General features: G+C 41.2%; 1 protein-coding gene across 1 annotated transcript; it reads left to right on the top strand.

Annotated features, from left to right (window-relative positions):
* Positions 1 to 5,776: 5,776 nt before the first annotated feature.
* Positions 5,777 to 8,918, top strand: LOC117204977. The gene is made up of 4 exons (XM_033442921.1): positions 5,777 to 5,859; positions 7,821 to 7,944; positions 8,124 to 8,226; positions 8,389 to 8,918. The coding sequence occupies exons 1-4, from the start codon at positions 5,777 to 5,779 to the stop codon at positions 8,916 to 8,918; spliced, it is 840 nt and encodes a 279-aa protein (XP_033298812.1).
* The last annotated feature ends 3,338 nt before the right edge of the window (positions 8,919 to 12,256 follow it).

Here is a 12,256-nt window from a genome sequence, read left to right as displayed (position 1 = left end):
CTTGATAGAAATAAGGAGATCGATGTTGTCTATATCGACTTCACGAAGAAATTTGGTGAAGTTCACTCGTCGTTCGTTAGCTACTGGTAAAGAAGCTTGCAACGATGGGCTTCTCGGGAATCCTACTTAAATTTATTGAAAGTTATATACGGGTGTATTCAATCTGTAAAGGTGCACGGTTACTTGGCCCCCGGCGTTTGTGTCGGGTCTGGAGTACCTGGGTTAGGTTCTGGTTAGGGTTCTCATCTGGTACCATTACCTCTCATGGTGTTCGTTAATAACATAAGTAATGCTATTACGAATAGTAGCTTTTTACCCTGTGCGGATGATCTGACAATATACAACCTTCAAGTCTGATGTTTGCTCATCGGCTTATCCTACCTACCCATTCGTAAATCGAGATTCGGTAATAATAATATCATCAACAAAATTTGCGTCGAATTATAAGAAGATTGTATTCGTGAACCAACGTAAAATTGCCTTCTGTGCGAAACTGATATGATCGTGATGCCGTATAATCCTGTTTGCGTAAAATTTTGTGAAACTTTATACAGTATGCATGGGACTCTGACTATCCATCCTGTTGTGCTTGTATTATTTTACTATATTGTAAAGAGGAAACCCATCCGTTAATAACGTTTATTATTGGTCTCGAGAGCCAACTGATTCGAGAAAGTATCAAACGGAAATCGCATTTGTGTCCAACGCGAGCTATGTATGTACCTAACTCGAGCCGAAGGCGAATTTCGATTTCGATCGCGTGCCGCCAAGAGTGAAACTTCTTTTTTATTGTGGCAGAAGTAAGTACATTGGAACGGCTCTGGAAGTAGCAGGAACTATCGATGGAACGAAATGAAATTTTTAAAACTACCAACCTTAAAAACGCGTCAACCGGACCGAGCGGTAAAGTAGTCGAATTCTCTCGTTGAAACTCAGACGTTCCGCGTTTCTCACGGCGATGTTAATTAACGTATTACCGCGGAGATGCAGTTAATTCAATTCCCTGGTCGTTGGAAGGATCCCCAATAAAGCAAAGCGAGCCGGAGAAGCGGAAACAGCGTCACTTGCATTCCCTCGGATAAAACTTTTTTACTTTATCTTACTGGATTCGATATAAGGCAGGAATATTAACGTGCCGCTACTTCGACGTTAATATTCCTCGGCGTTTCTTCTTCACTCGCTTCTTCCGTGATTTCTTTCCATCTCGCTCTTTTTCGTTGTTCTCGCCTCGGTTAAATGCACGTTCTTTCTACCGCTGTCATTTCAAATCTCGCAGCGGATCTCCTCTGCTGGATTTCCTCGATCGTGAAACGACGATCGATCGCTCGATCTAATAAAATTTATCCTTGCGACTTGACTTAACGTTTATGCGTTCTTCGAGACGTGGTTTCGCGTGATATTATCTTTGTTGAAGACAGATGCTCCGGCTACGTATTCCATTCTCGTTGCGTCCATTTTCACAGACCTCTCCTCTTTTTATACCTGTGAATTTTCCGTGTTCGGCGATAGAGGCACACTCGATATTAACGTCGAATCGATGCGTCGTGAAGAGGGAGTCGAGTTACTTTTCGCTTCGAACGAACGCAGCAACTGAGTTTCCTTTCATTCCGTCGATGGTCGGCCAAGCGATACGTAAAGGCGAACTTTGATTTCTGCCCGACCGTTTCTTCGAACAATTCCTTAGCGAAAAATTTCGAAGCGTGCCAACGAAAGTACGTTCGGCAAGACTTGACTCGCCTATCAAACTTGCTCGATCTCTCGGTATGTCAGAGGCGAGAGATCGACTCTTACAATTGGAATAATATGGAGCTGATCCGTAGCTCACGATAGTTGGCCACCGTGTACCAATTTCCTCTCTCTAGAAATACATTTGCTCTCCTCGGGCGTCGAACAACCTTCGTCTTGGCTTTGAAGGTTTTGCTTGGGCTTTACCTATCGCCCGAGCGGGGGTAATTCCTATGCTAATCCGTCTGTGTCCATGAATGGACCATGGCTGTCTGGAAGACAGCTCTCTTGAAAACTCGCTGCTCTACGCTAGGTCACGCAAAACGCTCTTGTTTCGTTCCTCTGCTATCTCGTCTCCATGATTGGCCAATCTCTCGTCATTTTTTCTTCTCTACGTTTTACGACTGAGAAATCGATATATAAACTTTAGAAAGTTACTTTCCCCGACGACTTCGGACCTCTTATTTTCTTCGTTTCCTTGGAACCAACGATGTAGCGTCGCCTTTCGCAGACGTTGTTACGATTGCAAGTCGAACGGGTCCTTATAGTTGAGCGACTCGATCTCTTCGATCAGCTTAAAATTAAAGGGTGCAAGTACCAATTTCCGTCGCAAGGCGCCATTTTTCCGTGCAGCCGTTTCAACTTCCGTTCCAGACGTTCTTCCCACCTCTGTGAGAAAAGGAAAACGAAGAAGAAGAGGAAGAAGAAACGGAGAAAGGAAACAAAACTATGAAGATGAAGCGTTCCACGCTAAGAAAAATCTCTTCTCATCGTGCTCGTTTCTGTAGGCTACCATAGACCATAGACCGTAGACCGTAGACCGTAAATTGTGGACGATCGGCATAGGCCGCGTCGATCGATATAGTTTACGCGCTATAGTCGTCTAGGTTGGTCCGCGTAAACAAAGGCTTATCCATAACCGAAAATTCGAGCGAAAATTCGAGAATAAGCGAAGACCAAAGAGCAAAATTTCTACGCATTCGTGTTTAAGGTACCTATGGGCCGAACTCTACTCGCTGGATTGTCCCATCCATCTACTATAAATTTAAATTATGCCTGGTAGCACGAAACTCCTTTGTCTCTCGTTTGCCGCTTTGCTCACGGTGATCGTCTATGCTGGGTCAAGAGAACTGCTGCTCAGGCAGTAGGTGCGAATAATCGAATCCGTAAAGTCAGCAGCGTAGTCTGCTTTATGGTCTCTGTCGACTCGTCTCCGCTTCCTATCTTTATCCCTTATCGTACTCTTCTTTCTTTTCTTCTCATTGATGTACATATATTTTTTATACGCTCCTTGATCCAGATTGAGATTTCCGTACATTATGTCATTCTACGACAACGTTTAACGAGCTTGGTGCAAAATTTGCTGGTTTTTTTCCTATGTACAGAATTCTTCGTTGCTTTATTGGTCGTATGAACCCTTCTCTTTGCAAACTAATCTTCTCGTCTTACACCTACTCACGCTCTGCGGAATATGGCCGAATTTTAGGAACAGCTTAGTCAAGTAGAGGTATAAGTAGAGGTATAAAATTGCAATTTTGGTGTTTCTTACGTCTTTTTCTCTGTGTCTTTAATTTTGTAAATTTTTGCGAATTTTTTCTACTCGTTGCTTTCAAGCACCCGATTAAGCGAGTTCAAAGGGCGAAGTAAGAGGTCGTAACGAGAACTGCGCGACTCGACTGTGTAATCAGGGAAACGATCGAATTATAGTTGCTTGCGTAAAGCTGATTGCTCGCCCACAGAGAAATTATCTCAACGACGTACGACTCTTCGATAGGCTAGCATGAACCTCTAATTGCTGCTAGCAATTAAACAGTTCCTTTCGCAAACCGATGAATTCGCCGGGCGGAATGATAGTTCCACAGCTATACGGACAAATGGAATCCGAGTACCGAGGGGAAAATAGTGAAACACGCGTGCCAGATCCTAACTTCAATTTGAAAGCTCTTAGGTCAAATTGTTCTACGTACAGCGCTGTTTCCGGCGTTCTTTCCTTTCCTCGTCCTCTCAACACGCTCTCCTAAGCTTCTCTCGATATTCGGGCAATTACAATTACAAGAATAACGCGAAGCTACCGTTTCATCTTCTAAGCGTAGATAATTCGAAAATAACACATTTAGTTTCCAATCAAACGTCTACTTTTTATCGTCAGTCCTCGATTCGTTATAGAAAGGAGGAGAAAATTAAAGATAAGATATCGTCGTATTCGTACTATTTCTAATTTACGTTAACGGCGATTCATCGCGAATCGAGAAATTTGCACTTTATTGCAGTCACGGGATGCTGGGTTTACGAAAATTAATGGCGGACCAAGCCATCCGGTCGGAAGATGAAACAGAGGGTGATGAAGGCAACGGTCTAGCGTCTAGACTCTCGCTCGAATGCTCGTATATTCGACCTCTCGACTATCTCCGAGGCGAAGTAGAAGAAAACGAGAAGATTCGGGGTCAGAGGCGAACGTTGTTACTCGTTCTCGCTAGATCCTTTTACTTAGCGAAATTGAGCTAGCCAAATGACCTCGGCTACGCGTTTTCGCTCATTTCGGAAACCACTTGCCGACAAACGCGAAATTACTTGATCATACAAACGTGATCCTCGACCACTTTCCAATGTTTTGTGTATAACACTCGTCCAAATATTTGTCTCTTCTTTATTGGTTACCGATAGAACGTCTAATTTTCGATATCGTACCTTTCGTGCCTTCTAAGGTAGGTAACAGCATGATTGTCACGAAATATTTAACGCTAACGAAGACTTCGATACGGATTTTCGATCGAAAACATTTGAATATGCAAATTTTCGGGTTCGCTTCCAAATTTTTAAATTCTAATATTCCTAACATCCGATTTTCCGAATTTTCAGCTTTACAAATTCGAATATAATATTGTTGTACGCATAAGGAGGGATAAGCAGTAATTTTCTATGGTGAGAGGCAAATTCAATTAGAGGGTTTCTCCGTTGAACGATAAAGAGGAATAGGTTGGCAGGGCGGGAGAATAGCCGAAGGCTATAGAGGGCAAGTAATTAGGAGGCACGTAAGCGCATCGGGCACGCAGGCAAGCAATTCCACGGTCAACGAGCTGTCCTTGATACTTGGTGCAGGGCAACGATCACGGAGGGCACAGCTGTGTGTTGGAGAAATCCTAGATTTCCCGAAGGATTTGCAGTCGAGAGGAAACCGGTGTCATCCTTACGAGCTTTCCTTATTTTCATAACGCGAATACTTTTCGCTTGAATACCCGAATTCAATTTGAGCTTCGATCTATAGCAGAAGCCAATTTCTCTACGAATTGCCGACCAATCGTCGAAGCCTCCAAAAATTTCCAAACTTTAGAGGAGGAATTTTATTATTTGACGACCGTGGAAAGCCTTTAAGAAGCTTATCTTATTTTCGGTCTGCGTGTCTTCTTCGAGTTTCGTTCGCGATGAGGACGTGCCGTGAATAAAAATCGAAACGACAAATCTTGTTGATCCATTAACTCGCACGTAACGCATCGAACGTTTAATTGCGGAAATGAAATCATTGTCGAGCTATCGATCGATCGTACTTCCAGCTGAATGTATTTCCTACGCTTGCTAATTTAATATCGAAAGCTTTGCTCTGCGAAGCAGGATTACACAGATGGAGACTATTTTGAGTCGTTGAATGCCGCGTTTCGGCATACTAACTTGGCTCGAGCTCGCCCGCTCTAAATCTTCGAGTACCATGCTCGATATTATCCTGATTACCTCGTATCCTGTTATTCCTTGCAGCTGTGCATTCGAATTATCAACATTTACCATCGTATCGTACCAGGTATTAAAGTAGTACGAGTAACGCTAAGTATATTGGGTGAGAAATAAGGAAATGCGTGTTTAGAGATTCGCGGAAAAATACGAGAAACGGAAAGGTGAAAAGGTAAAAAGACGACAAACAGCATGGATGTCGATGTCAAGAGAAAGTTGGAGAGACTTAGGAAAAGCTGGAACAGTGGAAACCTTCTGGCACATAGTGCGATCTTGTGTTAGGTTACCGCATTCATAAATTAGTTAGAACTCAGAGGAGTCGTCCAACATGATTCGATTAGCCAGGTTCGCGTTTGAAATGCCTGTGACCCAGAGATTTAACGACAACTCTGATATTCTCGATATTCATCGGTAAGTTATGAAGATCGATAGTCTATTAGCGTGTATGTCGTTTCTGCGATATTATCTTCTCAACCTAAATATACTAGCACGACTAATCGCTATATTAATTTATGTATACCATGCAGTTTACCGTACTTATGGGAATCGCAAACTATCGGCAACTATCTATTTGGACGAAACCCATCCGCAAACTGACAAAAGCATCGACAACGTTTAATAACAATAAACTATTACCTATATTTTACGGTTGGCTAACTTTCTCGGACATAAAGTTCGCAAGTTGAACCGTTTGAATGGTAGTGTTGGACGTTTCACATAATGCTGTCAAAACCATCGATAACTTGTTCGCGGTTTGAGGCCAGAGTATAAGCGTAGGAAGTTGCGACGAATCGACTATTAAAATCAACGATTGTTAATAAAGTTTCCAATTTTATATAGGTTTTAGGAGGGGAGAAAAAGTCGTAGCTACAGGCGAACGTGGGTTCGATCGAGTTCGAATCGCTTTTAATGAATTTTTTTGCTGATCGATTTACGAGTTTCTCCGAGACCGCGGTGACAGACGCAAGTATACGTACATATATGCATCACATATACGACGACAGCTACATTTTTACGATCAGGAATACATAAATCGCAATCTCATCTATGCCACGCACGAGCAAACTCAAATCGCCCGGAGGGAATATATTACATGGAATTTTCCGAATCCTCTAATGGACTTCCATCATACCTGGAATATGAATCAATAACGAGAGCAGATACGCGGAAATTTTCTCCTAATGAAGCTTTTAATATTCGGTGCAAGCTCGAAATAATTGATGTTATCGCGTACCTTTATATATTTACAAATATAACGCTTTTGCGCTTAAATCATACGCTTGGCAAAATTACTAAGAACGATTGTCAAACGACGTGAAACTACAAAAAGTGAGAGGAAAACGAAACGTGACAAGTACGGCAAAAGGATAAGAATCTGGAGAAGATAAGAGATCCAAGAAACGAGTGTGCACTCGCGAGTGTGAGAAATATGAAATCTCACAATGTCGCTGCCAACAAGAGTCACGTCTAACTTGCTAGAAGCTTTCCTCCTGAAACTTGTTCTTTACGACCGTGTTGGAAATTCATGACACAGCCAGCTAAGCGTCTTAGCGACGAATTTTAAATTTGATTGAGAGTCTTGATAAAAAGTCGTCAAGCGGCAAATGAGTCGACGTCGAGAGATCACTGATAAAGGCGCTATATATCGCGTAACGATGTTTCTCCAATAACAAAAATCGAAGATAACGCGCATTATATTAAATCTTACGTACTTCCGTAGGTACTTGAAAACGTTTTAATCGCCCGAAGAGATCGTTTCTTCCTCAATCTGCGGAATATGAAACTCGAAAGATTTACGGTCAATTTCGTTACGTTTTACATTTCTCGTGCGTATCCTTTGGCAGAAAATCGCCGAGAAGGAAATAATCGTTAAATCCGGAGAGCCAGATTCAAACGATGCCATCCCTTCGAGATAAAAGATACCGTGGCAGTGATATTTTACGAGCGTAGGAAAAAATATTACGGTACGAGCGTTACGCGATCGAGCTTTTTTCGTGTAACGGCTGCGAGTGGTCCTCTGTCTTTCCGTAGATTTGCATTGCATCAATCTGGAAAAATGGATTTCGCATCAGATTTACACGTTTGCTCCGGTTAAAACCGAGCAATCAGACGAACGAGTTTCACAACTGCCCGTTACTTCCGATCAATATTTATCTACGCCATTATTATCCCGCAATCTTACTCGCCACTTCCACTTTTCGCTTATCCCGCTCTTTCGTATTACGCGTCCCTCTAATCGTTGCCGATCCATCATACACGTATTTACTTACAATACTTGCACCAAATTGTACATACAACGATATTTATATGTACATGTAGAAATATCTTTCTTGGTGTACCGAAGAAATTCATCATGTTCATCACTGTTTTAGATTACGATACAAACATTTATTACATTTGGTTAAAAGTAGATGTTGTCTTACAGCTTTAGAAGGGCCATATATTGCTGTGATCAGTCTCGTTTTTGAGCGATTAATGTCGAGGACAGTGTGGCTGGTAAGTAAATAACGCGCGACTGTTCCAAATTTCTAAGACATCGATACGTAGGAAGAAATAGCTTGAAATGATTGATACAAAGGCAATGAGAATCGATGACGACCAGCAGGTATGAGAAATGTCAAAAAAAAAATCAAAGGTCCAAAATTTCTCATCTTATTTCGTCCGTTGTGCGGAAGGAAGCACAAATCGAGATTAAGGATAACATACTTATTGGCAAAGAAATAGTGTCCCCTGAAAGCTGTGTAAATGCGGGAGAAATAATTCTTGAAATATTCAAGAGTAAACAGGACTTCGTTGGACAAGTATAATGCTTTTCATGCCTTTCGTAGATCATCTAACAAATGTCATCTACCAATTGATATTTCAGATAGAAGCAACTGCAGGAAAACGATGTAGAGATTCTTTTAAAAAAACGCGTAATCAAAATCCAATATTTTGCAGGTGTTTTCAATAATTTTCTATCAATGGTAACGCCAAAGGTACCTTTGGACGCCTATGACATGCAGAATTTTAATAGTAGTCGAAATGAATTGAACATGGATATACAAGGAGTCGTTTTTGAAGATAGAATTCCCACTGAAATGTCTCTTAATGAAATTCAGTCGGCGCAAATGGCGTCCGAGATCAAAGAGTTCCGTTGCAATAATATCGAAAATCCAAAAGAAGTAGCTCTATTAATCGGTACATCAGGATCAACCTGTTTGCCAAGAGTGGCAGAATTGTCTCATTTGTCGTCGAGAATGTTGCTACATCCAGCCTATACTACTACATCGTTAAATCGAATTGCCATGTGCACATCCTCCGTTCGATGGATTTCATATTTCATACTGCTATTAACGGGACTTCGTTCCAATTGCACGAGAATCATCGTCGACGATGAGGAGGATGGAAAATTTCATTGTGACGTAATAAAGAAGTACAAGGTCGATGATAATACAGAAATTTCCTGGCAATACGTAAATGAATTGTAAATTACGATCGATCTGCAAAAAAAAATATCTTTTATACCTACAGGTGGAATACTATTTTTTGGATAGCAACAAATTGAGAGAAATTTACAGATTAGGCTTAATAGACGATTATAAAGCCTTTCAGCCGTGAACTGCACGAAACATTTCCGCAAACTAATATCTTTCAGTGCTACGATACCGATACACGGACGATGCGTATAAAATGTTAATGCAAAGGGCGCAGAAATAGGAAAAATGATTATTCAAAATTCAAACACTGGATTGCTTAAGAAATTTAAGGTGTCCATGAACCTGATCGCTAGGTTAGATAATCTGGTGACGAGATCGGTGTACTCAAACCGGGAGGAATAAGATCGAGGTGAAAACGTAGGGGGATGTCTGACGATCGTCTTAGTTGTATGGACGTTAGTATCAACAAGAATCGTTGGAGGGCAGTAAACACACAATACCATTAAGTATTTTATGGAAGTAAATGAAATTAGTGGCAGTCCTCCTCTGTTCCAAGCTCGTGATATTTAGTGCTCGGATAATATTAGAGTAGATACGGTCGGTAGGAGACATTGGTTGACCAAGTTTGTAAGCAGCGTGTCAGAGAAATTTATGTTGCACCGTTTGAAACGGTCTCTCGTGGTGTCTGAAGCGTGGAGTCGAAATGACTGGCGCAAATGTTAGATGAGGACGAACGACTGAACAAGGTTAAAATACTATACTTTAAGAGCATGAACGTGTTTAAAATCCGAGGAAGCCCAGGACCCTCTTTTCTCGGCATATTGCCCGGGTTATGCGATCGGAAAAGGATAACGACAAATCGATGGTTACGCGTAGACCGCGGATAGAGTTAACCGAAAGGAGATGAGTGTTCAAACGGATATAGGGAAATTTTATCTGATATATAACGCACTCTGTTTCAGCTGGAAGTTTTATTTTCCGGAAGAATAGATTAACAAAGATTTGCATGATAAAACATTCACAGTCTCGAAAGTTGTTACATCTATTTACAAAGAGAAGTTACTTTCTACCGATGTCGTACATTGATGTAGATATTGAAACGGCAAAACGAAGATTCCTCGTCGCTCGGCTGTGTCTCATATGTGCAATATTTCCATAATTCGCGTTTCATGGTTCTAGCGTATTCTCATTCATTTCCCCAGCTTTCCAAGCTTTGAGTAACTTTCAAACCACGGCCGGTATTGTACGCAAATAATTCAAAGTATGGTGATCGTTTCATTCATTTACCCACCTTTGAGTAACTTTCAAACCACGACCGGTGACGATGCAAATTGTATGCAAATAGTTCAAAGTATGGTGATAATTTTCTTTTATACACCACGATCGAGCAGATCGTGCAAGCTGGAATAATCGAAACGCAAACCGCTAAACCAGAAAACACCCGCGCTTTGATCACAGCGTAAACATATTATTCGGAAAATGAGAAAAAGTTTCCTTCGAACAGCGAAGAAATATTCATCGCGCCGGCTTCGGATAAACATATTACGTATATTTCGATTTTTCCCGCAGTAACCAGTTCGTATATAAATTACCAAGAAACCTATTTATACATGTGGGATACGTACTTATATACGTATGCACGTACAAGTATCTTACATCTCCGACACGCAGAACCACCGGATCGATTCTATTCCAGTGTCGATAGCAACTACAATACAAAGGAATAGAGAAACAGGAAGAATACGTAAAAGCTTGCTGATTACTGTTTGAAAGAATGAATGAAAATGCCGATAAAAAAAAAAAGATGCAGAAAGACGGGGCTACGCGTCTGCATCAATTTACGGTGGATATTTTCAACGTTATATACAACGTGTACGTTACATCGACGATCGTTTTTCCTTTATCGACCACAAAAGATCGAAGTGAACAATAAAGGAGATCGAAAGAGGGGGGAAAAGATAGAGAAATAAGTGAATGTCCTTACGCGTTCGTAAAATAAGATTTCCAGTGGTATTCGTTGCTGTTCCCTTTTCTAAAAATTTCCTCTTCAAGAAATAACTTAGTTCGAAATCAATACTCGAAAGATTATTTCGTGTTGAGGAACAAAGAGGAAAGAACCGAGCAACGATCGAAAGCCGAAGCGTAATACTTGACGAAGTATAAGTAATTGTCGAGCAATTGAAAATAGAAAACCAGAAGGAAGCAAGGAAGGAAGGAAGGAAGAAAGGAAGGAAGCAGGAAAGGAGAACGACAGGAGGAAGAAAAAGTTTCTCGGAACCTTGGTTACTGGCAATCTCGCTTCCTTCTAATATCATTCGGATCGAGCTCCCACGCGGATTCTCGCTAAAACGAAATTTACAGAATATTTGCTTATTTAAAATTGGAAATCCGTGTAACATTTACAATTTCACGCGAAAGAAGATCTTGTTTGTTTTATAAAAGAGCAAATTTGTTGCGTAAACTAAGTGGAAGAAGAGGAACTTATTACAGCGTCACGGGAAATATCTGTGGCATTTTGTAAGCAGATAAGAGTTACGAATAAAGAATAAGAAATGGAAAGTGTGTTACTATACGAGCATATAACATTACGTTAACGATCTAAGTGATCACAACGCGTGTCGTGACTATGAATAAGAAAAAGACGGATCGACTGGCGCTCGGTGGTCTATCTAGGCGAAAAGTTTCCGGAAGATCGGCGTGTAACATTTACTGGAAAATTCTTAGATGAATCAGATCCTGAATCGTCCTTCTCTTTGCCGTTATAGCAGTATATTGAGTGGTAAACACGGACACAGCTTCGTTTCGTATGCCATTATATTCTCACCCAATTACTTGCATTATCCAAGGAAACGATGTTTTGCGGGTAATTTCTCCCCGAGATCAACACCAGCATAACGATACTAGGTAAATCTCCTACTCTGGATGAAACATTCTGCAGCATTATTACAATTTCAGATTTTGTTTGGCGTTTCCGCGTTTCCATTGCTGGCCAATTCTCCGTTTACATCATCGCGTTCCACCAGAAGGCAATCCTTAGAAGACTGCCGTGAATTTAATTACGTTCCTCGGTCTTGGCCAATTAACCCGAAATTTAATAATCCACAGTAAATCCCTATTTAAGCTTGATTTAATATCACGACATTCCTCATACGGTACGAAGAGGAACGCGGTGGCGCAGGATACAGCAGGAACAGGCGGCGCGATCTAAACGAAGATTCGGACATCAATTTTTTCAATATTTGATAGCGAGGCTCCATTTTAAACTCGACCCGAGTTCGAATGGGCTGCAGCGATGCTTCAATTGATCGCGCGTATAAATATATCTCTAAATTCATGAGCGGCAGACGAATATTACCGTCTGGATTTAGGCCATCGTTCTTGCTCCGGGA

This window comes from Bombus bifarius, unplaced genomic scaffold (genome assembly GCF_011952205.1).
Source record: "Bombus bifarius isolate JDL3187 unplaced genomic scaffold, Bbif_JDL3187 scf7180000007986, whole genome shotgun sequence".
Taxonomy (NCBI): domain Eukaryota; kingdom Metazoa; phylum Arthropoda; class Insecta; order Hymenoptera; family Apidae; genus Bombus; species Bombus bifarius.
Note: the sequence above shows the minus strand (reverse complement) of the source record. Positions and strands in the feature narration are given on the sequence as shown.

What these genes read in the sequence shown, in the direction of transcription:
- LOC117204977 (XM_033442921.1), top strand. Translation starts at nt 5,777, where the DNA reads ATGATTCGATTAGCCAGGTTCGCGTTTGAAATGCCTGTGACCCAGAGA. An exon ending in GATATTCTCGATATTCATCG is followed by an intron (nt 5,860 to 7,820) that starts GTAAGTTATGAA and finishes TCACTGTTTTAG; the next exon opens with ATTACGATACAAACATTTAT. An exon ending in AATTCTTGAAATATTCAAGA is followed by an intron (nt 8,227 to 8,388) that starts GTAAACAGGACT and finishes AATATTTTGCAG; the next exon opens with GTGTTTTCAATAATTTTCTA.